This window comes from Halichondria panicea, chromosome 7 (assembly GCF_963675165.1).
Source record: "Halichondria panicea chromosome 7, odHalPani1.1, whole genome shotgun sequence".
NCBI classification, from domain to species: Eukaryota; Metazoa; Porifera; class Demospongiae; order Suberitida; family Halichondriidae; genus Halichondria; species Halichondria panicea.
In genome coordinates this window covers 2,537,604-2,564,933 of record NC_087383.1, presented here as the reverse complement: position 1 = coordinate 2,564,933, position 27,330 = coordinate 2,537,604, and the positions used below count along the sequence as shown (strand labels likewise).

Below are 27,330 nucleotides of genomic sequence, written 5' to 3'. Positions count from 1 at the left end.
CATCTAGTAGGGGGGGTGGTTCTTCCCCCCCCCCCCAAATCTTGTAGAATAATGACATCATCACATTAGTATTAAATCAACTTTTTTTAAGTGGGCATAGCCAAACACTTGCGCTTACGCACTCCCAAATCTCCCCCCCCCCCAACTTGTTATCCTAGATGAAACCCTGTTAGTGTATTAGAGAGTACAAGAATGATTTGTCAGAACAATCTCATGTACCTCTTTGGTAAACATACACTAACTGTGTTGTACTGACTTTCATTGAATCACACTGTATCACACGTCACTCCCCTTGCAGCTGTACAATGAAGTACATAGCCGCGATAAAATCCTTCGATGTTGTGGATAGGCAATCAGCTGTCTACTGACCAGGTGTGTGTGGGCGGGGGGTAGAATGGACTGTGCGCTCAACAAGATTAATAGATGATAATCCTTATTAGTTGCTTAAAACCTGATACACAATTTCACATGTCCCACAGAGACGTAACCTATAGCTGTGTTCCATTTACCTCGACTGGAAAAATGTGAGTCAATTAGTGACTTTCTATGACATTTATTCCCGGAACTGAATCATAATAATAATTATGACTCTCACTGTACCCCCCACAGAGGGTTCTTCCAGCGAGCATCGACTGTGGACCCCCCGGACAGATAGCTGGGTATCGACGCGTACTCTAACGTGACCAAGCCAATCATCCATACATCAGCGTCCATGGAGATATGCTCCACCCACTCTGTGAGTCTCCGTATACTTGAGTAGCCGTTATACTAGCATACTTCTATTAAACAACATGATAATCATCACATGTGCCATTAATTGCTCTGGTACGTACTTTGTCCACTGTTTGACTGAAGCTCAGACTATACTACTAATCTAGACTTTAACAATTCCTCCAGTGTGAGGCTATTAACTTATTTTTATGCCCCAATCTTCATGCAGGGGCGTAGCAAGCAACTTTAAAGTGGTCAGGCCAACTTGCAATTAAAGGTCAGCTGCTTTTCTACTATTGGAACTTTTGTACAGTGGTGAATTTTTTACCTCAGAAAAGGTCATCACTTTTCCTCACCAAAACAGCATGCACATTTTCAGTCACAATATTTACGACCATTACCTACCCAGCTACAAAAAGTGGTGTGGTGTAATTTAGTAGGTACGTAAAGTGTTCAAGAAGTTTACTGCCTTGTGTCAGGTATAGTGTTGGTATGCTTGTACGGTGTATGTAAGTACATGTATTCATTTGTCTTACAAATACATGCATTCTTTGTCTTATACTAGTTGAAGTGTTTCACTGCCCTCTCTTCTCCCCACACAGGACCTCCTTCAGCTGCAATACGAGGGCCTAGCAATCATGAAGATGTTTGGAAGGGCCAAAGTGAACGTTAATCTGCTCATCTTCCTATAAACAAAAATCGACAGAGCGTTAAATTGGATTTCCACTACATTCATTAACAGTTTTATACGTACAGTGCATGTGCTCTCTGTGACACTGTAGGGAGCATTGAATTTAAACCATCATTATTACTGTGCTATATTGACCAATTCCAACTGATTTGTTTTTAGGTAATTGTTATGTAATGTGCCGACATATTTCTAGTCTTCTGTGCACTAACTGTTTTGTAAATTGTCCTAGTAATATAATTGTTGTCAAAAGTAGATCATGTCGAGATTAGCCTCGATCCCGGCCCATGCCGCACTTCTCTTGAAAGCCTGTGAAGGAGGCTAGCTAGGTGGAGATTATAGCATTATTACAATAGTGTATTCAGTTACATACATACAGCTAGTGCATGACATGCTCTCCGTGTCAGTAGGAAGCATTGAATTCACTCGTCACCATCTGTACATGTGCTATAATTATATTGACCAATGATAGAGATTAGATGCATAACACAACAAATTAATTAACATTTATTAATTAATTAATAACAACAATAATCATAATATAATTATAACTAAACATTAATTATTAATAATAATCAATTAATTATAAATTAATAATCTAATGAATACACAATTAATAATCAATCAATTAATAAACATAATTAATCTCGGGTAAACAACAATTACCCCACATAAATCTCAGGTAGTCCATTTCTCTTCCTCTCTTTGTTAGCGTCCCTGAATACTGTCTCGATACAGGATCTTAGGCGGCCGGGTATCACCAATAGTGTCAGTTCAGAGCAGTGGGTGGTTAGATGTCTGGCAAGCGGCTTCATTCCATCTTCTGTTATTGAGTCATTACCCCCAATGTACAGTCCTTCAATATTGTTGATCAGTCCAGTTGATAGCTCCTCGATACTCTGATCAGTCAGTTTACAGGAACCCAAGGACAATGTTCTCAGAGTCTTATTGACTGCAAGTCCAGCAGCAATGTGACGACAGCTAGTCACTGTGTTACCAGACAAATTAAGATGTTCGAGGGAATTGTTTGTATTTAGAAGTTGATAGAGGGCAGCTCCATTGTCGTCTGATATTGTTAGTGAGCACCTGCACAGGTCCAGGATCTTTAATGATGTGTTAGTTGACAAGACCTCACAGAGTGTGCTAAGCCCACTGTTACCAATGGCATTATTAGACAAATCCAATTCAGATATTGAACTAGTGTTCTCGATAATCTTAGCGATGTGTATCCCTGCTGTAGGAATATCATTATTAGAGTTGGGACACTTGGAGAGTCCTCGGGCAAGAAATTTGCAGCCTTGTTCACTAATAGAGCAATTGTTGAGGTGCAGTGTGAATCCATTACTGGTGTTGGAACAAGCTGATACGAAATATCCAACAGAGAGGCAGTCGATAGGATTCATTGTAGTGCTATCAAGATTTAGATTGTGATTAAGAAGATTAGCCACAAACACACACAGTGACGAGTCTTCAGCTTCGTACAAACAATTGATGAGGGACAACAAAAGGGGCTTCGGCTCACCATACTCTTTCTCTTTCTCCTTTTTGACAACCTTTCTGACCAGATCAAAAACAGTGGCTGGAACTGGACACAAGAATCGAGGTAGCAAACTGAGGATTGGTCTACTAGTACTCAGTTTGGTGATACCAGCATAAAACTGGAAGACTGCACTGAATCGAGGACTACCAAACAGCTTCTGGAATACAGAAATTTGTTGCTTGGGAGACATGAGAGAGATGTGGATTGCTGCTAGTAGCTCTTGAATAGACAGGTGGAGAAAACAGTAGTAAACCAGATGACCATTGCTAATGATACTGGGAACAGTTTGTAATAGTCCAACGTATGAAATTTCCTTCGTAATGCGAAGAGCGGCCAAATCATTGTCAGTAAATGTTGCTTTGTTTTTTTCGATCCCATGATATGCAAGTTGACACATTTGTACGGTCTCTGTTCTGATTTCCGAGGGCAGTGAGTCTGGGGATGTGATGTCTCCCACTGGAGTGGTCTTCCCCAACCTATCCTGGAGGTATCTCTTGAGAGAGCTTTGGACAACTGATATGAATATCCCGTGGTTGGATGTGGGGAGTGAGTGGTTATCAGAAAGAAAGCAATTAACGACAATGGAAGCATTGAGGGGGAGGTAGCAGCTACCTTCTACCACAGGGTTCTCTCGAATTCTCTCCAGTAGAGTCTGCACAGCTTGTGAGTCACCATTCAGACACTCGGTAAAATACTGTTCTAGTTGATGTGGAGTGAACCCCAACACTTCCACCCTGGACGATACACGTGGGTGGAGCTTAGCTGAAGACGACGGGCGAGATGTTACAATGACGGCGGATTTATGTAGCGGACTTTCTTGTGCAAAGCCTGGTTCAACTAGTTTGGTGATGATCGAGTCTCCATGGAGGTCAGAAGGAAGCTCGTCCCACCCGTCCAGCACCCACAGTACACCTTTGCCATCAGTTTCTAAAATTTCATCTCCAATCTGGCTTGCGTGTGTTGATTTCCTACAAGGGAGAAGGTCTTCTATTTTCTTGGCTTCTCTAACAAGTGGATCTCTCAGTCTCACGAGGATTGCAATATCGAACTCTTGGAACAGTTTTCCCTCTGCCCACTCCTGACAGATGTGTAGAGCAAGGGTGCTCTTGCCAGAGCCGGGAGCTCCTTCAATCAACACAAAGTTTCGTCTATTTCCAATCTCAGAGAAAATGTTAGTCAAGTTAACCGGAGTTTTTTGAAGTAAAATATCGTCGATTTTTCCTGTGATTGATAGCCTAACAAATTCATCGTCGATTCTTCCTCTCTGTATTTTCTCCTTCTGAATCATTGCCAGTTTGAAGACTTTGTTTGTTGGAACAGGAGGCCATTGTATGGCTGATGTGGATACTCGTGCTCTGTAGCGACTTTGTAGGTAGTCCCTGTACGAGGACAGCTTGTGGTTCAGCAGGACCCTCTCTCGGGAGGGGGGACACGAGGTGGTGGAGTCTGGGGAAACAAAACAATAGGTGAGTACCATTCCTGGTGATAGTTAATAGAGAATTGTATGTGTAACAATAGCAATTAAGTTGAAAGTCCCTTATTTGGTTGCAATCACTCCCACAACGTATGGTACCACAATGACCACATGCACTCTCACATGACAGACTCACATTTGTCAGACAAGTACTTGCACACTCGAACAGCAACGTCTTCTTTGAGCAGGGAGAGTATGATGAGTAGCAGAGCTTGGAAAGTGGCGTCTTGTCCGTTGGTCAGAATCCAGAATTTCAAAGCCAGCAACATTCCTGCCAGAGTGCCATCTACATATGCTCTAGTCCTCACGTCAGTTTGCTCTCCAGGTGAGAGCTCCAATTTTTCAAGATAGCCTTTGTGAACATTGTCGAAACATGCTGCTAACTCGGGTAGATCTGGTTCCTTTATTGCTGTATTGAGCTGCTCATCAGTCAGTTTCATTTCTGTCTTCAGATCGTCAATTGTGAGCTCTGAAATAGATAGCAAGCACACAAGGTTAGCAATCACCAATGAGGGTTTTATGCTTTAGCAATCATTGGGTTTATCCTTTATAGGAAACATGACAGTCTTTATACCTTGGTTCTGCTCTTTAGTGGCCATTCCAGCAAATAAATCTGTGTCTTGCAGCTAGCTCTCTCTGAAATATATTGGGTGTGTTGTTGTTTTTGCATGACTTGCAAAAAAAGTGGGTGTATCTCAGATATCTAAGACTGAGATACACCCACTTTTGCATTTAATACCACACCCACCAAAGACATTTGAGACAAAACCTCCAAAAGAACGGCGGATGATTCATGAGACTAGGTACTGGCATGCGCAAGGAACACGTGGTCAGGCAGTCAGTGAAAGAACAAACAAATTAGAAAACTTCTCTTCCCTATAATTCTCAAGATTTCCCTTGCTGATCTATCCTGTAATTCTCTATAAGAAGATGACCACTACCTCCTCGAGCACATCCTCAACTGGAACACCGCCGATCAGTTCCACCAACCCGACGACAACTCCGACAACTCTCAACACCATGATTGCCAATTCTGTCCAGGCAGCCCTCGGCGCGGTGTTACCAACGATCATCACCGCAATGGACCAGCGGATTCAGGCAGCAGTCCAACAACACAGCCCCACAGCCGGCCCCTCATCAGTCTCACCATCAGTCCCACCCTCGATCCCAACCATCTCTGCTTCCGGCTCGGGTACCCCACGGAGTCCCACCTCAGGCCCTGTTGTCAGCACCGGAACGGCAGGTATGTCAAGTACCTCACTAGCACATGTTCCCCTCGTATCCACTAGTGCCCCCCGTACTCAAATCCGCATGAGCCTCCCCACATTACCGACGATACCAAGCATTATTCCATATACGGTCAATGTAGGCCAGAATGCCATCCCCATTCCCGACAAACTATCTAAAAAATCGGAAAAAGGGGAATTTATCGAACTAGCTGAGTTCTTACCCGACTCGTTCGGGGGTACCTCAAACGATACGGGTGAGAAACCCAGAAGAAAGCGCAGGGTTGCCAACATATTACATAAAAACCTCTGCTCTACGTTTTACAAATAAATGCTAGGTCTACAATCAATCAAGACACAGAACTAGATCTAGCTATGGCGACGTGCTTCTGCTGCCCCAAACCTTGCTACAAACGGCTGGTTGATGGGCTCTTCCCAGAGTACCCTCAAACACCCACACGTACCTGTGTCTGCTAATATAGACAAGCTGCTCTTCTTTGTTCAAACCTCCCCTGACCATCTGGACAATATTGGAGAGTACCTCGCTCTGAGACTGTGTCAGAGCCTGCAAAAGAGAGAGAAACGGGTTAGACGACTATTTCAGAGATGTACCTGTACAGTACAATGTCGACATGTCATGTATAGCTAGGGAAATTTATCGACCATCCCCGTACCTCCGGAACAGAAAATGGTGTACCGTATATCTTCTAATTTATCGGACAGGAAAAAATAATTATTTTGGAAATTGTCCGGGTATAATTGGAACAGATTTTTATAGAGCATGCGAAGTGTCCGGAATAATTAGAACAAGCAAGCAGCTGCATGCGAGCTAGCTAAGTTTAATAGAACAGGGTACGACTGAATAGTTGCACAAGCTATCTAAAACTAGCTACTCAAAGCTATCTAACTGCAGCGCTCTAAGTCTTACTTGCCGTCTGTGAATGATAACTCGGTATTGTCCGGATATTTAGAACAAATGTAATATTAAAGTACTGGAGTGTCCGTTGTATTAGAACAACGAAAATTGCCCAAAAGAGTGTCTGGGTAATTAGAAGTGTCCGATAAATTAGAAGATATACGGTATATATGTGGCTGGGAACTTTAAATGTTATATCTATGATACAACTATAGTATCCAATGGCTTTCTCACAAACGTGGTACAAAATACCATTTTCATGCCTCTCCCTCCCCCCAGGCATGTGAGTGTGGCTCTGCAAGTGACGGAGAAGCTGCTGTCAGCCTGTGACTCACGAAAGCTCCAGTTGATTGTGGATAGCTACCTGGATATACTGCATAATATGCTGGAAACTAGCAACACAGAACTGCATATCATGGCCACCAATTCGGTGAGTAGGGAGTGGGTGTGGGTGTGTGGTGTGTGTGGGTGTGAGTAGAGTGTGTGTCTGTGATAGTGCCGAGAGTGAACGTGCGTGTATGTGTGTGGGTGTGAGTAGCGAGTGTAAGTGTGAGAGTGCGGAAAGTGAACATGCATGTATATGTGTGGGTGTGTAGTGGGTGTGGAGGGGGTATGCCATTGGCCAGGAGTGAGTGTGTGAAGTGAACTTGTTTATACAACACATTGACCCTTCCTCCGCACACACACAGTTTGTGAAGTTTGCCGAGCGAGAGGAAGGGAACACCCCCTACCACAGACAGTACGACGTCCTCATCCACCGCTTTGCCTCTCTTAGCCTCACCAAGAATGTCGACGACGCCGATAAATATCACGAGTATGTGTACATTTACTGTTTTGAAATGAGTTTGAGTGGCCACAGGTCGAAGTGTTAGGTGTCATATTTTAACTGTACCGCCCTTAGGGTGCTCTGCCACATGCATAACTTGTGATCACATTGCTTTCATCACCAACTCCACCCCTCCCCACTACACCTCACACAGGACGCGGATGGCTGGGTTGCAAGGGCTGAGGGGAGTGATAAAGAAGATTGGTCGGCAAGACAACCTCCAGATGAACATTTGGGACCTTGATCACATGAACAAGATAGTGCCGCCCTTCCTCTTCAATATGCACAGTCACAGTGTCGCCCAGTCAAGGTATACTGTCTAGGATAGTCACTACAATTTGCTTCAGTTCTACTCCTGAAGCACTGGCTAATACACATACTTCAATGAGCTACATACATGTACCAGAAACATTGATAGCCTCAGTCTGTATCAAACTTACCTATTGATGGCCTTAGATAATTATATGCAGTGTGTGCCCATAGTAACCCCCCTCCCACTCTGACAGAGAGATCCAGCCTGTTGTGGAGGAGGGGGACAGTCTGGGAGGGTACTCTCAGGATAGTCTCACTGAGCTCATAACTTTTGCCGGACTCTCTCACATCGACAGTGTCCTCAAGCCAATACTGCAGTAAGTCATTCAATGCCTCGTGTGCGTAGGTGCTACTTGTAGGCAAGGTGGTTTCCCTAATGTGCATGTATACAGTGTACGTACGTAGGTGTTACAACACTGTACTTGTAGGCAAGGTGGTTTCCCTAATAGGTGTAACTTAAATGGAATTGCATTCAGCAGGAATTCATTTAGCCTCCTTCACCGGCCTTTGAAAGAAGGCCTGCTATCGACTGCTTGCGCATGCGCCAAATAAATATTCCTATAATACTGGATACATCAGAGAAAATATCCTAAAAGTCATACACAGAGCTATATAGCTAGCTAGCTAGAGACAGAGCTGTGTAGGTTTGTTGTACTGCTATTTTCTTCTGATAGAATCAGTAGCAGTAGTATAGTAGACTTTCACCAAGTTAGTGTTAAATGGGCGTGGCCTGTCCATATAGGCTTTTATCAGCCGTCACTCCTTTCAGACGATCGTCATCCACACTGTTGCAGGCTGTGAGTCTTTTGTTAACATAGCAGGCTAAGGGTAGCTATCAGAGAATGCTATCCGATGGGCTAGAAACCTTCAATCGAACTTTCTATCTACTTCTTTCAATCCACTTCCTTTCGTTGTGATGTCATAGTTTTACTGAGCATAAACGATGTTATCCAAAGCCCCCAGATATCGGGGGGATATTAGGGCATGCGCAAGCAGTCGATACCAGGCCTACTTCCCTAGTGGGAAGTGCGGCCTGGGATCGAGGCTAGAGTTCATTAGGATTCTTAATTAACTCCTGATGTTAGTAAAGTGCTATGACCTATTGTGCAATGTTGTCTCAGCAGGTCTAGTACCATGACAACCATTGTCTCATATCCTGTGTATATACCGTATAGCGGGTATATTTCGAGGGTATAAATGTTCGCGGTTTTCGCGGATTGAGCCTCTACCGCGAAAATTTTTACCCACGAAAATTTATATCTTTATTGAATAGTAGGCGTGTTCAGTATTATTGACCACACCTATCGACAATAAGAGGTGCCTCACCGTTATAGGCTAGGCCTGGATTCGAGGCTAACGGTGTGGTGGTAACAGCTGCATGTTGATGTGCGCATGCGCCAAAAGGCTGGAACTCAGACCACGAAAATAAAATCCGCGAAATCCTTTGTAATGGTCCATCCGCGAAAATTTATACCCTCGAAATATACCCGCTATACGGTAGTAGCACTCCATTGCTCCCCTTATAGACACTTTGACCTAAACAAACTATGGATATCAGACAAGGAATTCACAGCTGGTGTGTACATCATCGTCGTGGAAGCCATGCAGGTACACGTATATACTGGTGGCCAACTTGGAAACGGTTCTCACCATAGTGTATTATTATTAGTGCATCATGCCAAGGGCGTATACAGAGAAGAGGGCATGCAACTCTCGCCCTATTCTCAGATCATCCGACTTTGTAGTGAGCTATTTTTAGAACTGCCCACAAAAACGCCCACGCGTAACCTTTGACCGCACAAGGTAAATCAAAGTATTTTTTATATCTGTGCTAGCTAGCTAGCTTGATTGCAGCATAGTAAAACTAGTTCTCAGCAGCAGTATGGCTCGTACTAGCAGTGTCAAAGGCAAAGAGGCAAACCATCCAACAGTTGCAAGTCCAAGAAGATGAAACCTAGGTACAATAAACCTGTCTTCCTGAGTCTCTGGTACTTCTTAACAATGCGCCCAGCACTTAACTTCCTGCTCGAAGGGGTTGTATTGGACCTGGCTGGACTAGGACTGGTCATGACACTTCTCTAAAATAATACTGCACTGTTCATGTTATGTTAGCTAGCTAGCTAGCTAGCAAAGGCAGCTCTGATGTACACACCCATAATTATAACTCCGTAAACAGCACCGCCCACTTGTTCACATCCGTATACTGAATTCTATTTTTAGCATATCCGGTCTCTGATACAAAGTCGGATGAGTACGTAGGGTACATAGTGAGTTGCATGCCCTCTTCTCTGTATACGCCCTTGATCATGCTTGATACTTATGGTCGTGTACGGTCAACTGTAAATTCTGACTTGACTGTCCATAACGTAACATTGATAGCTTTCAGGTCCAACATACTCCGTCACTTTCTGAACAAGATTGTTTATTCAAGCATTTCAATTGTTCCCTCCAGTGTCTACTTACAGTGTAGACATGTACCCCCCAGTGTACATTATCTTATCCCCCCACAGCCCCCCAGGGTACAGTATCTAACACGTACCCCTACAGCCCTGTAGTGTACATTATCCACTGTACACGTACCCCCATAGAGACAGGATCGGTACAAGGCCGTCCAGTCGCTGGTGGACCACCTGGATGCCAAGGTGAAGGAGTCCTGGGAGACCAAACAAGGGATCCTCGGCACACTCTCTAAGTGTGTTGCCGTGGCAGCAGACAGCTCTCTAGGTGAGTCTCCATGGTAAAGTACTTGTATGGTTTCACACATTATTTTTGGGCCATTTTCTAAAGAAGGCTATACGCATTTATTCTTCATACGTAGATGCTTTCATAACTGTTATTAAAGTTTTTGCATGACTGCACGTGTACATGTATGTTTTGACACGGTTTAATTCCACGCTTTAAATCTGCATAATGTATTTACATTACTTAGCTTGTGTCCACTCATGCAGGTCCGTCTGTACTGGATATATTCCGTACACTGGTCCGCCACCTCCGTATCTCCATAGAAACTGTTTCAGATGGCCCCTCTGACCTCACGTCCTCTTTGACCTTTCAGCAATCCATCACTATCACTGTGGGGGAGTTTGCAGGAGTCCTTCCCGACTATCACAAGCCAGATATACTGGGGAAAATCAACTCTTATGTACCCGTGGCCAGGGGGTCTTGATAGCAGAGCCACCACTGGACTGTCTGTACATCCTCTGGCACCTCAGGACACTCAAAACAGGTGAGAATTGTATTTTAAAGCTATTGCTTCATTTAATAACTGTTTGTGTACATGTACGTGTTCTCTGATTCTGGTGCCTTCGTGAGTCCTGTTTATAGCAGTAACCTTTGATTATGTGACCATGCACAATAGACTGCATGCATTACTAAGTGTTTAAGCTTCCATAATTGTATTCTCTCCTTTATTATGCATCCCCATGTTGACTACCTCCCTGGTTAAGTGTTTGAGGGCGGTGGCTGACACCTGTCACGCATCAGTGCTAGAGCCGGCTTCCCAGGGCAACTGTTTGCCTCCCTCGTTCAATTGCTCCTCATACGAGAGCCCAACACACAGCTGGATGTGGCCCTACTCTGGCATCGTCTCGTACAATACCATGCCAACAAGGACAAGATTCCTCTCAACACGTATGTGGATGTGTGTGTGTGTGTGTACCTTGCTATGTTCAGTGTGCATTTGAGGCACACTATATTTTATTTGTTAGTTACACAGGTCCATATGAGCTTTTGTCTTAGCTTTCACTACATGTATGTCATGTGCAGTGCATACAGCTACATGTACGTGTATTTATACCCTCCCCTTGTGCAGTGATTGGGTGAGTCTGGAGGGTGTGGTTTAGAAAGGATTCCTCTCTAAAACAGTCAACTCTCTCTTCACCAATCTCCTGGAACTGGCCAAAACTCTCTGCACTAGCCCTGCTAACACACTCGCTTTCTACCAACTCGTATTTCTCCTGACACTGGAATTCTCTTATCAAAGGCTCTCAGATATACTGGTCTTCCTACACCAGCTGCAAGAGCTTGCTGTGAAGGAGAAAGGTCTTGAGGCACATCACAGAGTGGTGCTACATGCTACAGTGGCAGGTGTGCTGTATCTAGCGTCCAAGATTAGTCGAAACGAGGTACTCAAGACGCACATCGATGGAGTGATTGCTAAGAGGAAGGAGACAGCTCCAAAGGCTATTGTGGGACATTCTTCTAGAAGGATGAGTGTGTGTGTATGGGGGGGGGGCAGTCTTCTAAAGGGTGAGCAGGGTGTCATACAGGGGGGAAGGGGGATATCCCCCCCTAGCTCCAATTCCCCCCCCCTAAAATTTGCATGTAGGTACTAGTTGGGGTCCATAGCTGGCAATTTTACATACTAACAGCAAGAGTTCGTCTATTATGAACTCTCTTGCTAACAGTTTGACCCTTTACCAGTAAATTTGGTAATGATCATCACATGTATTTGCTCTCAATACTAATTACAATGTTGTTTGCATGAGAGTAGATCTTTACCAAATGCATTATTTTGTTTTCCTTTTACCTTCTAGAAGTGCAGTCATCTAGACATGGAGGAGAAGCTGCTCAAGAGATATCAAATCATGGACCCGGGTGTCATGGCTGAGCTGGAGTGAAAATTGGAACTATGCAGATGTGAGTAGTTTTAAATTAGCATGTATGCAAGCAAGCACACTGTTTCTGTGGTACATGTATATCAGACTAATCTTACAGGTTGCAGTAGATTTTTTGTGTCATATCCGCGAGGTACCGGTTAAGCAGATGTTAAATGTACGTGCCCATTCATATCTCTCACGCTAGAGGTTAGGGGTCACGAGACTGCGATTAGGTTTTGGGGGAATACGGAAAGAGGGGCCCCTGTGATTAGCAGTATAAAGAGCCTCATTTAGCCCCTCCCCCCCTAATCGAAACTATAAGTGAGAGGCATGCATTAGCACATCGCAGTTTGCAACACTCGTTATTATTAGTGAGTTTTCATGATTTTTAGTCCATTTATCATCTGTTGGTTTAAGTTACCGTAATGCCGGTTTATCATGTTTTCCTGTTCCTTTGCACAGTTTGTACAGTATATACTGTATGATCTATGCTCTGAATAGCCGATCTGATGGTGTACTGTGTGATTACACGTACGTACTATCTCTTTATAATAGTTATTGCAACAACCCTGATAGCAGATGCCTATTTAATACCTAACCTACAGTCCAACTTTAAGCTGACCTTTATCTCAAAGTGGGAGAATACCGTTAAATTTCATTGCCAGATTTTCAGTAGTTGACTGTACATGCACGTCACTATTGTATGTCGAGTATTCTCCACCTGGCAGCAACTTATTGATGTTCCCTTGTCAGGTTGAGGAGAAGAGTGAGACCATTCAATGTCTAGAGGATAACCTGCTGAGGGAGTTGGAGGAGAAGCTGCTCGAGAGGTCTCAAATCATGGACCCAGGTGTCATGGCTGAGCTGGTGAGAGAATTGGAACTGGCCAACAGCAAGGCAGATGTGAGTTTAGCATGTACATGTATACACTCGGTGAATACTGTATAATTAATACATGTACAGTAGACTCTCGTTAATCCGGCCACCCTTGGGACAGTGCAACTTGGCCAGAAGAGCGCGGTAGTTTGCATTTCAGAAAATAGCCGCGGCTTAAAATCAACCTACCTCGAATATTAATGACTGATTTTGCGGTTTTGTCTCGAGGATAATAAATGAATCATTTCCTCTCTATTACAATGTAATCCCACAGCTGTGTTTGCTCACAAAACGGTTTACCTTTTTATAACTTTCATTGTAGTGTTCATGAGCATCCCGCTTCCTACCTCTCATTGTACACCCCAACCACTCCCCCCACACACAGTTTTTCTGCTAAACCACACCCAAAATGTATACGTATAAAATTACTAGTTTGGGGCAGCAGGTATACAGAATAGCGAGTTGGCCACATTTCAGGCCGTACTTCAGAGAGTCGGAATAGCGAGAGTCTACTGTACCTTTATTACTACTGTACTACTACCACGATGTTGTGATGGTTGTATCTGTATACCTGTGTGTGTACATGACCACCATGCAATCTATTACCCAGTCTGCTGTGCAAGAGAGACTTGTGATGGAGGAAGAGCTCAAGAAGGCACTGGAACTGTGAGGAGTTGGATCAGAGCAGTGGACGGGGTGGACATAATTATTCGAGTGCTACAAAGTAACGTGAGAAGGAAGAGTATACTTGAAACAGGTGATACAGTGGTACAGTATACCGTACCGTACGTATAGCGTCCTGGGTAGAGTTTCCGTGGGCAAGCTAAACCTTGACGAATATTTATCACTCACGAAAACGTAGGCATGGTTGACCGGAACGCATGCAATGCAGTGAAGCAAAGGGAATTTTTACACACAAAATCACTGCTGCACCACGCCTATGTTTTTGTCTCGGATTTTTTATCCCACGAAAATGACCTGCTATACAGATTAAGGCTTAGGCAAAATACACAATACATGATGCCGATTGTGTCTAGAGACTATTGTCCTTTTTTTTCCCCATATAAAAGTTGCATTTCGGGTACTGTATCAGTTAATATTGATGCCACCTTATAGTGGGTAATTTTTGAGGGTCTCGCAGATTAGCCATTTTTGTAACTCTCAAAAAGTACCTACAAGTGCTAGAAGCCATCATTGCTTAGGATCACATGTTGTTTGCATAGCAACATTGTATGGTATTTTGTTGTTTTGTGGTAATGCAGTGAGCAAACAGCTGTACCACTACCACATGGTGGTTGTATTACCTGTGTGTGTGTGTGTACATGATCGACCACCATGCAATTTGAGTTTGCATGCAGCAAAAATGCAAAAATATTCATCATGATAATGTGTGTAGCTTTATGTTATGTAGCTTTGCACCTCCACCGAGGCATCAGCACCCGCAGTGCTTTCATTAATACATGTACCTGCAATTATATAACTACTGTACTACTACCACGATGTTGTGATGGTTGTATCTGTATACCTGTGTGTGTACATGACCACCATGCAATCTATTACCCAGTCTGCTGTTCAAGAGAGACTTGTGATGGAGGAAGAGCTCAAGAAGGCACTGGATCGCTGTGAGGAGTAGGAGCAGAGCAGTGTGCCGATGGGGTAGATATTTGAGTGCTACAAACAACAGGTGATAAAAGTGGTACAGTATACCTGTACAGATTATGGCCTACATTATGCACTGCATCTTTGTACATTAAATTAGTACTGGACTAGATAATTATTTGTGTAAAAAACACCAAATCAGCAGAAAATTATTAACTTTCCATGATGGTTATGTGTTGGTTTAAGAGTTTATCGTGTTTTTCCTGTTCCTTTGCACAGTTTGAGGCTGAGAGTGCTGCCCTGTCAGTAATGAACCCGTACACTCGGACGCCTTCAAGATTTAGGTATAAGAAATGTGATAACCAAAACTGAATTTGTAGTCAACTAGTGGAAAGTGTGTATGTACGAATGATGGTCATGTGATGATGCCATGTGTGTTTCTACCTTCTACTAAAGTATCGTATGATCTAAATTGCACATTAGCTATTTTCGTTGCCATGCAGAGGGTATGAATATACATACACTCATTGTACCCCCCACAGAGAGTTCTTGCGAGTATCAACATTGGACCCCCCGGACAGAAGGCTGGGTATCGACAAGTACTCTGACGTGACCAAGCCAATCATCCATACATCGGCGTTCATGGAGATATGCTCCACCCACTCTGTGAGTCTTCGTATACTTGAGTAGCCGTTATACTAGCATACTTCTATTAAACAACATGATCATCATCACATGTGCCATTAATTGCTCTGGTACGTACTTTGTCCACTGTTTGACTGAAGCTCAGACTATACTAGACTTTAGCAATTCCTCCAGTGTGAGGCTATTGACTTATTTTTATGCCCCAATCTTCATGCAGGAGCGTAGCAAGCAACTTTAAAGTGGTCAGGCCAACTTACAATTAAAGGTCAGCTGCTTTTCTACTATTGGAACTTTTATACAGTGATGAATTTTTTACCTAAGAAAAAGGTCATCCCTTTTCCTCACCAAAATAGCATGCGCATTATCACTTACAATATTTACGACCATTACCTACCCAGCTGCAAAAAGTGGTTAGGCCAAAACCTGACCAGCCTGACTGCTTGCTACGGCTTTGATCTTATGTGCAACGTTATGCTATAATTATGTGAACATTATTTCTTACTCGTCCAGGTTCAGGTTCGGAAATATTGTGTTTGAGATCACATCAGGCAGATAGAGAAGGTCCTCCAGGTGAGGTGTGTGTGCAGGTAGAATTAATTTGGTAGGTACGTAAAGTGTTCAAGAAGTTTACTGCCTTGTGTCAGGTATAGTGTTGGTACGCTTGTACGGTGTATGTAAGTACATGTATTCATTTGTCTTACAAATACAAGCATTCTTTGTCTTATACACCAGTTGAAGTGTTTCACTGCCCTCTCTTCTCCCCACACAGGACCTCCTTCAGCTGCAATACGAGGGCCTGGCAATCATGAAGATGTTTGAAAGGGCCAAAGTGAACGTTAATCTGCTCATCTTCCTCATGAACAAAAATCGACAGAGCGTTAAATTGGATTTCCACTACATTCATTGACAGTTTTATACGTACAGTGCATGTGCTCTCTGTGACACTGTAGGGAGCATTGAATTTAAACCATCATTATTACTGTGCTATATTGACCAATTCCAACTGATTTGTTTTTAGGTAATTGTTATGTAATGTGCCGACATATTTCTAGTCTTCTGTGCACTAACTGTTTTGTAAATTGTCCTAGTAATATAATTGTTGTCAAAAGTAGATCATGTCGAGATTAGCCTCGATCCCGGCCCATGCCGCACTTCTCTTGAAAGCCTGTGAAGGAGGCTAGCTAGGTGGAGATTATAGCATTATTACAATAGTGTATTCAGTTACATACATACAGCTAGTGCATGACATGCTCTCCGTGTCAGTAGGAAGCATTGAATTCACTCGTCACCATCTGTACATGTGCTATAATTATATTGACCAATGATAGAGATTAGATGCATAACACAACAAATTAATTAACATTTATTAATTAATTAATAACAACAATAATCATAATTATAATTTACTAAACATAATTATAATTTACTAAACATCATTAATTATAAACATTAATTATATTAATAATAATCAATCAATTAATTATAAATTAATAATCATAATTATACTTATTATACACAACAATCTCGGGTAGTCCATTTCTCTTCCTCTCTTCGTTAACGTCCCTGAATACTGTCTCGAATCAGGATCTTAGGTGGAAGGGTATGTACAATTGTGTCAGTTCAGAGCAGTGGGTGGTTAGATGTCTGGCAAGCGTCTTCATTCCATCTTCTGTTATTGAGTAATTATCCCATATCTCCAGTGTTTCAATCTTGTTGATCAGTCCAGTTGATAGCTCCTCGATACTCTGATCAGTCAGTTCACAGTCATCCAAGTGCAATCTTCTCAGAGTCTTATTGACTGCAAGTCCAGCAGCAATGTGACGACAGCTAGTCACTGTGTTAAATGACAAATCAAGATGTTCGAGGGAATTGTTTGTATTTAGAAGTTGATAGAGGTCAGCTCCATTGTCGTCTGATATTGTTAGTGAGCAATTGCGCAGGTTCAGTGTCTTTAATGATGTGTTCGTTGACAAGGCCTCACAGAGTGTGCTAAGTCCACTGTTGCCAATGGCATTAAAAGGTAAATTCAATCCAGATATTGAACTAGTGTTCTCGATAATCTCAGCGATGTGTATCCCTCCTGTAGGAATATCATTATTAGAGTTGGGACACTTGGAGAGTCCTCGGGCCAGAAATTTGCAGCCTTGGTCACCAATAGAGCACATTTTGAGGCTAAGTGTGAATCCTCCATTACTGGGTTTGGAGCAAACTGATGCGAAATATCCAACAGAAAGGCAGTCAATAGGATTCATTGTAGTGTGATTAAGATTTAGATTGTGATTAAGAAGATTAGCCACAAACACACACAGTGACGAGTCTTCAGCTTCGTACAAACAATTGATGAGGGACAACAAAAGGGGCTTCGGCTCACCATACTCTTTCTCTTTCTCCTTTTTGACAACCTTTCTGACCAGATCAAAAACAGTGGCTGGAACTGGACACAAGAATCGAGGTAGCAAACTGAGGATTGGTCTACTAGTACTCAGTTTGGTGATACCAGCATAAAACTGGAAGACTGCACTGAATCGAGGACTACCAAACAGCTTCTGGAATACAGAAATTTGTTGCTTGGGAGACATGAGAGAGATGTGGATTGCTGCTAGTAGCTCTTGAATAGACAGGTGGAGAAAACAGTAGTAAACCAGATGACCATCGCTAATGATACTGGGAACAGTTTGTAATAGTCCAACGTATGAAATTTCCTTCGTAATGCGAAGAGCGGCCAAATCATTGTCAGTAAATGTTGCTTTGTTTTTTTCGATCCCATGATATGCAAGTTGACACATTTGTACGGTCTCTGTTCTGATTTCCGAGGGCAGTGAGTCTGGGGATGTGATGTCTCCCACTGGAGTGGTCTTCCCCAACCTATCCTGGAGGTATCTCTTGAGAGAGCTTTGGACAACTGATATGAATATCCCGTGGTTGGATGTGGGGAGTGAGTGGTTATCAGAAAGAAAGCAATTAACGACAATGGAAGCATTGAGGGGGAGGTAGCAGCTACCTTCTACCACAGGGTTCTCTCGAATTCTCTCCAGTAGAGTCTGCACAGCTTGTGAGTCACCATTCAGACACTCGGTAAAATACTGTTCTAGTTGATGTGGAGTGAACCCCAACACTTCCACCCTGGACGATACACGTGGGTGGAGCTTAGCTGAAGACGACGGGCGAGATGTTACAATGACGGCGGATTTATGTAGCGGACTTTCTTGTGCAAAGCCTGGTTCAACTAGTTTGGTGATGATCGAGTCTCCATGGAGGTCAGAAGGAAGCTCGTCCCACCCGTCCAGCACCCACAGTACACCTTTGCCATCAGTTTCTAAAATTTCATCTCCAATCTGGCTTGCGTGTGTTGATTTCCTACAAGGGAGAAGGTCTTCTATTTTCTTGGCTTCTCTAACAAGTGGATCTCTCAGTCTCACGAGGATTGCAATATCGAACTCTTGGAACAGTTTTCCCTCTGCCCACTCCTGACAGATGTGTAGAGCAAGGGTGCTCTTGCCAGAGCCGGGAGCTCCTTCAATCAACACAAAGTTTCGTCTATTTCCAATCTCAGAGAAAATGTTAGTCAAGTTAACCGGAGTTTTTTGAAGTAAAATATCGTCGATTTTTCCTGTGATTGATAGCCTAACAAATTCATCGTCGATTCTTCCTCTCTGTATTTTCTCCTTCTGAATCATTGCCAGTTTGAAGACTTTGTTTGTTGGAACAGGAGGCCATTGTATGGCTGATGTGGATACTCGTGCTCTGTAGCGACTTTGTAGGTAGTCCCTGTACGAGGACAGCTTGTGGTTCAGCAGGACCCTCTCTCGGGAGGGGGGACACGAGGTGGTGGAGTCTGGGGAAACAAAACAATAGGTGAGTACCATTCCTGGTGATAGTTAATAGAGAATTGTATGTGTAACAATAGCAATTAAGTTGAAAGTCCCTTATTTGGTTGCAATCACTCCCACAACGTATGGTACCACAATGACCACATGCACTCTCACATGACAGACTCACATTTGTCAGACAAGTACTTGCACACTCGAACAGCAACGTCTTCTTTGAGCAGGGAGAGTATGATGAGTAGCAGAGCTTGGAAAGTGGCGTCTTGTCCGTTGGTCAGAATCCAGAATTTCAAAGCCAGCAACATTCCTGCCAGAGTGCCATCTACATATGCTCTAGTCCTCACGTCAGTTTGCTCTCCAGGTGAGAGCTCCAATTTTTCAAGATAGCCTTTGTGAACATTGTCGAAACATGCTGCTAACTCGGGTAGATCTGGTTCCTTTATTGCTGTATTGAGCTGCTCATCAGTCAGTTTCATTTCTGTCTTCAGATCGTCAATTGTGAGCTCTGAAATAGATAGCAAGCACACAAGGTTAGCAATCACCAATGAGGGTTTTATGCTTTAGCAATCATTGGGTTTATCCTTTATAGGAAACATGACAGTCTTTATACCTTGGTTCTGCTCTTTAGTGGCCATTCCAGCAAATAAATCTGTGCCTTGCAGCTAGCTCTCTCTGAAATATATTGGGTGTGTTGTTGTTTTTGCATGACTTGCAAAAAAAGTGGGTGTATCTCAGATATCTAAGACTGAGATACACCCACTTTTGCATTTAATACCACACCCACCAAAGACATTTGAGACAAAACCTCCAAAAGAACGGCGGATGATTCATGAGACTAGGTACTGGCATGCGCAAGGAACACGTGGTCAGGCAGTCAGTGAAAGAACAAAGGAATTAGAAAACTTCTCTTCTGGGTCTATCCTATAATTCTCAAGATTTCCCTTGCTGATCTATCCTGTAATTCTCTATATGAAGATGACCACTACCTCCTCGAGCACATCCTCAACTGGAACACCGCCGATCAGTTCCACGAACCCGACGACAACTCCGACAACTCTCAACACCATGATTGCCAATTCTGTCCAGGCAGCCCTCGGCGCGGTGTTACCAACGATCATCACCGCAATGGACCAGCGGATTCAGGCAGCAGTCCAACAACACAGCCCCACAGCCGTCCCCTCATCAGTCTCACCATCAGTCCCACCATCAGTCTCCTCATCGATCCCAACCATCTCTGCTTCCGGCTCGGGTACCCCACGGAGTCCCACCTCAGGCCCTGTTGTCAGCACCGGAACGGCAGGTATGTCAAGTACCTCACTAGCACATGTTCCCCTCGTATCCACTAGTGCCCCCCGTACTCAAACCAGCATGAGCCTCCCCACATTACCGACGATACCAAGCCGTTACTTTGACCAGAAGTCCCATATACGGTCAATGTAGGCCAGAATGCCATCCCCATTCCCGACAAACTATCTAAAAAATCGGAAAAAGGGGAATTTATCGAACTAGCTGAGTTCTTACCCGACTCGTTCGGGGGTACCTCAAACGATACGGGTGAGAAACCCAGAAGAAAGCGCAGGGTTGCCAACATATTACATAAAAATCTCTGCTGTATGTTTTACAAATAAATGCTAGGTCTGCAATCAATCAAGACACAGAACTAGATCTAACTATGGCGACGTGCTTCTGCTGCCCCAAACCTCGCTACAAACGGCTGGTTGATGGGCTCTTCCCAGAGGACCCTCAAACACCCACACCTGTGTCTGCTAATATAGACAAGCTGCTCTTCTTTGCTCAAACCTCCCCTGACCATCTGGACAATATTGGAGAGTACCTCGCTCTGAGACTGCGTCGGAGCCTGCAAAGAGAGAGAAACGGGTTAGACGACTATTTCAGAGACGTACCTGTACAGTATACAATGTCGACATGTCATGTATAGCTAGGGAAATTTATCGACCTTCCCCGTACCTCCGGAACAGAAAATGATGTATCTTATTTGGCTGGGAACTTTAAATGTTATATCTATGATACAACTATAGTATCAAATGGCTTTCTCACAAACGTGGTACAAAATACCATTTTCATGCCTCTCCCTCCCCCCAGGCATGTGAGTGGCTCTGCAAGTGACGGAGAAGCTGCTGTCAGCCTGTGACTCACGAAAGCTCCAGTTGATTGTGGATAGCTACCTGGATATACTGCATAATAATTATGCTGGAAACGAGCAACACAGAACTGCATATCATGGCCACAAATTTGGTTAGTAGAAAGTTTGTGTGTGGTGTGGGTGTGAGTAGAGTGTGTATGTGTGAGATTGCGGAGGGTGGACTGATTAGATTGCATGTACAGCATAATGAGCTTTTCATTTTGTTAATAGTGTATTGTGTATACAACACATTGACGACCCTTCCTCCACACACACACAGTTTGTGAAGTTTGCCGAGCGAGAGGAAGGGAACACCCCCTACCACAGACAGTACGACTTCCTCATCCACTGCTTTGCCTCTCTTAGCCTCACCAAGAATGTTGACGACGCCGACAAATATCACGAGTATGTGCCCATTTACTGTTTTGAAATTAGTTTGGGTGGCCACAGGTCGAAGTGTTAGGTGTCATATTTTAACTGTACCGCCCTTAGGGTGCTCTGCCACATGCATAACTTGTGATCACATTGCTTTCATCACCAACTCCACCCCTCCCCACTACACCTCACACAGGACGCGGATGGCTGGGTTGCAAGGGCTGAGGGGAGTGATAAAGAAGATTGGTAGGCAAGACAACCTCCAGATGAACATTTGGGACCTAGATCACATGAACAAGATAGTGCCGCCCTTCCTCTTCAATATGCACAGTCACAGTGTCGCCCAGTCAAGGTATACTATAATTATGTAATAACATTAATAGTCTCTACAAGTTGCTGCTCCTGGAGCACTGGCTAATACACAATCATACATACTGTAGCTTCAATGAGCGACGTACACGCACCATTACCCATTGGTGGCCTTAGGCAATGTGTATGAGTATGCCGTGTGTGCCCATAGTAACCCCCCTCCCACTCTGACAGAGAGTCTGGTGAGATCCAGCCTGTTGTGGAGGAGGGAGACAGTCTGGGAGGGTACTCTCAGGATAGTCTCACTGAGCTCATCACTTTTGCCGGACTCTCTCACATCGACAGTGTCCTCAAGCCCAATACTGCAGTAAGTCAGTCAATGCCTCGTGTGCGTAGGTGCTACTTGTAGGCAAGGTGGTTTCCCTAATGTATATGTATACATTGTGCGTACGTATGTGTTACAACACTGTACTTGTAGGCAAGGTGGTTTCCCTAACTTAAATCGAACTGCATTCAGCAGGAGTGCATTAGGATTCTTATTGAACTCCTGATGTTAGTAAAGTGCTATGACCTATTGTGCAATGTTGTCTCAGCAGGTCTAGTACCATGACAACCATTGTCTCATTTCCTGTGTATATAGTAACACTCCATTGCTCCCCTTGTAGACACTTTGACCTAAACAAATTATGGATATCAGACAAGGAATTCACAGCTGGTGTGTACGTCATCGTTGTGGAAGCCATGCAGGTACACGTATATACATGCACTGGTGGCCAAGTGTTCTCACCATAGTTTATAGTGCATCATAGCTTGATAAAAATACTTGTGGTCATACGATCGACTGTAAATTCTGACTTGACTGTCCATATAACGGACTGTGATCAACAGTATTTCGTTGCTCTCTGCTTTATTCTGTTGTGTAACATTGATAGCTTTCAGGTCCAACATACTCCGTCACTTTCTGAACAGGATTGTTTATTCAAGCATTTCAATTGTTCCCTCCAGTGTCTACTTACAGTGTAGACATGTACCCCCCAGTGTACATTATCTTATCCCCCCACAGCCCCCCAGTGTACATTATCTTATCCCCCCACAGCCATTATCTTATCCCCCACAGCCCCCCAGTGTACAGTATCTAACACGTACCCCCACAGCCCCCCAGTGTACATTATCCACTATACACGTACCCCCACAGAGACAGGATCGGTACAAGGCCGTCCAGTCGCTGGTGGACCACCTGGATGCCAAGGTGAAGGAGTCCTGGGAGACCAAACAAGGGATCCTCAGCACACTCTCTAAGTGTGTTGCCGTGGCAGCAGACAGCTCTCTAGGTGAGTCTCCATGGTAAAGTACTTGTATGGTTGCACACACTATTTTTGGGCCATTTTCTAAAGAAGGGTATACGCATTTATTCTTCATACGCAGATTCTTTCATAGCTGTTATTAAAGTTTCTGCATGACTGTACATGTATGTTTTGACACGGTTTAATTCCACAGTTTAAATCTGCATACATGTATTTACATTACTTAGCTTGTGTCCACTCATGCAGGTCCGTCTGTACTGGATATATTTCGTACACTGGTCCGCCACCTCCGTATCTCCATAGAAACTGTTTCAGAAGGCCCCTCCGACCTCACGTCCTCTCTGACCTTTCAGCAATCCATCACTATCACTGTGGGGGAGTTTGCAGGAGTCCTTCCCGACTATCACAAGCCAGATATACTGGGGCTCATCAACTCTTATGTACTTGTAGCCTAAGGGGGTCTTGATAGCGGAGCCACCACTGGACTGTCTGTACATCCTCTGGCACCTCAGGACACTCAAAACAGGTGAGAATTGTATTTTAAAGCTATTGCTTTATGTAGCTATTTGTGTACATGTATGTGTTTAGTTTCCTGTCATAAACACTGTTTGTACATGTACGTGTTCTCTGATTCTGGTGCCTTCGTGAGTCCTGTTTATAGCAGTAACCTTTGAGTAGATTATAGAGGATGATCTGCTTATAATTATGTGACCATGCACAATAGACTGCGTGCATTACTAAGTGTTTATGCTTCCATAATTGTATTCTCTCCTTTATTATGCAGCCCCATGTTGACTACCTCCCTGGTCAAGTGTTTGAGGGCGGTGGCTGACACCTGTCACGCATCAGTGCTAGAGCCGGCGTTCCCAGGGCAACTGTTTGCCTCCCTCGTTCAATTGCTCCTCATACGAGAGCCCAACACACAGCTGGATGTGGCCCTACTCTGGCATCGTCTCGTACAATACCATGCCAACAAGGACAAGATTCCTCTCAACACGTATGTGGATGTGTGTGTGTGTGTGTGTACCTTGCTATGTTCAGTGTGCATTTGAGGCACACTATATTTTATTTGTTAGTTACACAGGTCCATATGAGCTTTTGTCTTAGCTTTCACTACATGTATGTCATGTGCAGTGCATACAGCTACATGTACGTGTATTTATACCCTCCCCTTGTGCAGTGATTGGGTGAGTCTGGAGGGTGTGGTTTAGAAAGGATTCCTCTCTAAAACAGTCAACTCTCTCTTCACCAATCTCCTGGAACTGGCCAAAACTCTCTGCACTAGCCCTGCTAACACACTCGCTTTCTACCAACTCGTATTTCTCCTGACACTGGAATTCTCTTATCAAAGGCTCTCAGATATACTGGTCTTCCTATACCAGCTGCAAGAGCTTGCTGTGAAGGAGAAAAGTCTTGAGGCACATCACAGAGTGGTGCTACATGCTACAGTGGCAGGTGTGCTGTATCTAGCGTCCAAGATTAGTCGAAACGAGGTACTCAAGACGCACATCGATGGAGTGATTGCTAAGAGGAAGGAGACAGCTCCGAAGGCTATTGTGGGACATTCTTCTAGAAGGGTGAGTGTGTGTGTATGGGGGGGGGGCAGTCTTCTAAAGGGTGAGCAGTGTGTCATACAGGGGGGAAGGGGGATATTTCCCCTAGCTCCAATTCCCCCCCTAAAATGTGCATGTAGGTACTAGTTGGGGTCCATAGCTGGCAATTTTACATACTAACAGCAAGAGTTCGTCTATTATGAACTCTCTTGCTAACAGTTTGACCCTTTACCAGTAAATTTGGTAATGATCATCACATGTATTTGCTCTCAATACTAATTACAATGTTGTTTGCATGAGAGTAGATCTTTACCAAATGCATTATTTTGTTTTCCTTTTACCTTCTAGAAGTGCAGTCATCTAGACATGGAGGAGAAGCTGCTCAAGAGATATCAAATCATGGACCCGGGTGTCATGGCTGAGCTGGAGTGAAAATTGGAACTATGCAGATATGAGTAATTTTAAATTAGCAAGCACACAAACTCAAAGTGGGAGAATACCGTTAAATTTCATTGCTAGATTTTCAGTAGTTGAGTGTACATGCACGTCACTATTGTATGTCGAGTATTCTCCACCTGGCAGCAACTTATTGATGTTCCCCTGAGTGAGACCATTCGATGTCTAGAGGATGACCTGCTGAGGGAGTTGGAGGAGAAGCTGCTCGAGAGGTCTCAAATCATGGACCCAGGTGTCATGGCTGAGCTGGTGAGAGAATTGGAACTGGCCAACAGCAAGGCAGATGTGAGTTTAGCATGTACATGTATACACTCGGTGAATACTGTATAATTAATACATGTACAGTAGACTCTCGTTAATCCGGCCACCCTTGGGACAGTGCAACTTGGCCAGAAGAGCGCGGTAGTTTGCATTTAAGAAAATAGCCGCGGCTTATAATCAACCTACCTCGAATATTAATGACTAATTTTGCGGTTTTGTCTCGAGGATAAGAAATAAAGATAAGAAATCATTTCCTCTCTATTACAATGTAATCCCACAGCTGTGTTTGCTCACAAAACGGTTTACCTTTTTTATAACTTTCATTGTAGTGTTCATGAGCATCCCGCTTCCTACCTCTCATTGTACACCCCAACCACTCCCCCCACACACAGTTTTTCTGCTAAACCACACCCAAAATGTATACGTATAAAATTACTAGTTTGGGGCAGCAAGTATACAGAATAGCGAGTTGGCCACATTTCAGGCCGTACTTCAGAGAGTCGGAATAGCGAGAGTCTACTGTACCTTTATTACTACTGTACCACTACCACGATGTTGTGATGGTTGTATCTGTATACCTGTGTGTGTGTACATGACCACCATGCAATCTATTACCCAGTCTGCTGTTCAAGAGAGACTTGTGATGAAGGAAGAGCTCAAGAAGGCACTGGATCGCTGTAAGGAGTTGAAGCAGAGCAGTGTGCCTGCAGTGGACGGGGTGGACATATTCGAGTGCTACAAAGTAACGGGAGAAGGAAGAGTACTTGAAACAGGTGATAAAGTGGTACAGTATACCATACCGTACGTATAGCGTCCTGGGTATAGTTTCCGTGGGCAAGCTAAACCTTGACGAATATTTATCACTCACGAAAACGTAGGCATGGTTGACCAGAACGCATGCAATGCAGTGAAGCAAAGGGAATTCTGTACGAGATAGTTGATGGGCCCGAATATTGATGCTGCTCTATAATAGCACAACAAGAACTCATTTGCATTATTATAGTCTAGCAAACTAAATTGTGTGTAAAAACGACTATAATGAGAAGTTCATTAGGAAGAGTATGCAACTCCCACTAACCGTAGTAAGCATTCTGTCTAACCTACATCACAACCACATAGCTGTTGTATAAACTGTTAAAATTAATCTGCGATGAATGGATGAATAAACATGAATGGATGAATAACCGTTAGTGATGATTAGATTAGTTAGATAGCTTTGAGTAGCTAGTTTTAGATAGCTAGTGCAACTGAATAATTGCACACTGTTCTATTAAACTTAGCTAGCTCGCATGCAGCTGCATGCGCTTGTTTTTTTTTGGGAGAGGGGGGAGGGAGGTGGAACAACCTTACTTTGTTCATGCTCTGAATGGATGAATAAACGTTAGTGATGTCTTATTTCGCCCCATAATAACATTGCAATGCTGTGAATAACCCCACCTCCTGTCAACAGACTAGTGAATGCTATCAGTGGAGAGGGGGGTGGAACAACCTTACTTTGTTCATGCTATGACTGATGTTATGTACCTAATCTATACGCACTTTAATTATTCTTATACTTGGTTATAATTCTACTGGCTTTATGTGACATATTTTTCTACTTCACGCATGCAGGTGATGCTTAGAAGTCAAAGGCAGTATCTTACAATTGCAGTGAACCGAGTGCAGACTTGCTATGGTTAACTAACTATGTT

The 27,330-nt window shown here is 43.7% G+C and overlaps 2 protein-coding genes and 2 long non-coding RNA genes across 4 annotated transcripts; 2 read left to right on the top strand and 2 right to left on the bottom strand.

The window, feature by feature from the left end:
- Window positions 1-1,907: 1,907 nt before the first annotated feature.
- LOC135339157 (NACHT, LRR and PYD domains-containing protein 3-like) lies at window positions 1,908-4,379 on the bottom strand. The gene has a single exon (XM_064535301.1). It carries the CDS (start codon window positions 4,225-4,227, stop codon window positions 2,062-2,064), a length of 2,166 nt encoding a protein of 721 aa, XP_064391371.1. The 5' UTR covers window positions 4,228-4,379; the 3' UTR covers window positions 1,908-2,061.
- Window positions 4,380-15,068: 10,689 nt separating this feature from the next.
- Window positions 15,069-16,447, top strand: LOC135339237 (uncharacterized). Its single transcript, XR_010395947.1, has 5 exons — window positions 15,069-15,110; window positions 15,309-15,432; window positions 15,629-15,676; window positions 15,922-15,981; window positions 16,181-16,447. It is a non-coding gene; the product is annotated as an uncharacterized LOC135339237 (long non-coding RNA).
- Window positions 16,448-16,852: 405 nt separating this feature from the next.
- LOC135339166 (NACHT, LRR and PYD domains-containing protein 12-like) lies at window positions 16,853-19,240 on the bottom strand. The gene has a single exon (XM_064535311.1). It carries the CDS (start codon window positions 19,086-19,088, stop codon window positions 16,992-16,994), a length of 2,097 nt encoding a protein of 698 aa, XP_064391381.1. The 5' UTR covers window positions 19,089-19,240; the 3' UTR covers window positions 16,853-16,991.
- Window positions 19,241-23,640: 4,400 nt separating this feature from the next.
- LOC135339245 (uncharacterized) lies at window positions 23,641-25,614 on the top strand. The gene is made up of 3 exons (XR_010395956.1): window positions 23,641-23,895; window positions 24,154-24,946; window positions 25,271-25,614. It is a non-coding gene; the product is annotated as an uncharacterized LOC135339245 (long non-coding RNA).
- The last annotated feature ends 1,716 nt before the right edge of the window (window positions 25,615-27,330 follow it).

What these genes read in the sequence shown, in the direction of transcription:
- LOC135339157 (XM_064535301.1), bottom strand. Translation starts at nt 4,227, where the DNA reads ATGATTCAGAAGGAGAAAATACAGAGAGGAAGAATCGACGATGAATTT.
- LOC135339166 (XM_064535311.1), bottom strand. Translation starts at nt 19,088, where the DNA reads ATGATTCAGAAGGAGAAAATACAGAGAGGAAGAATCGACGATGAATTT.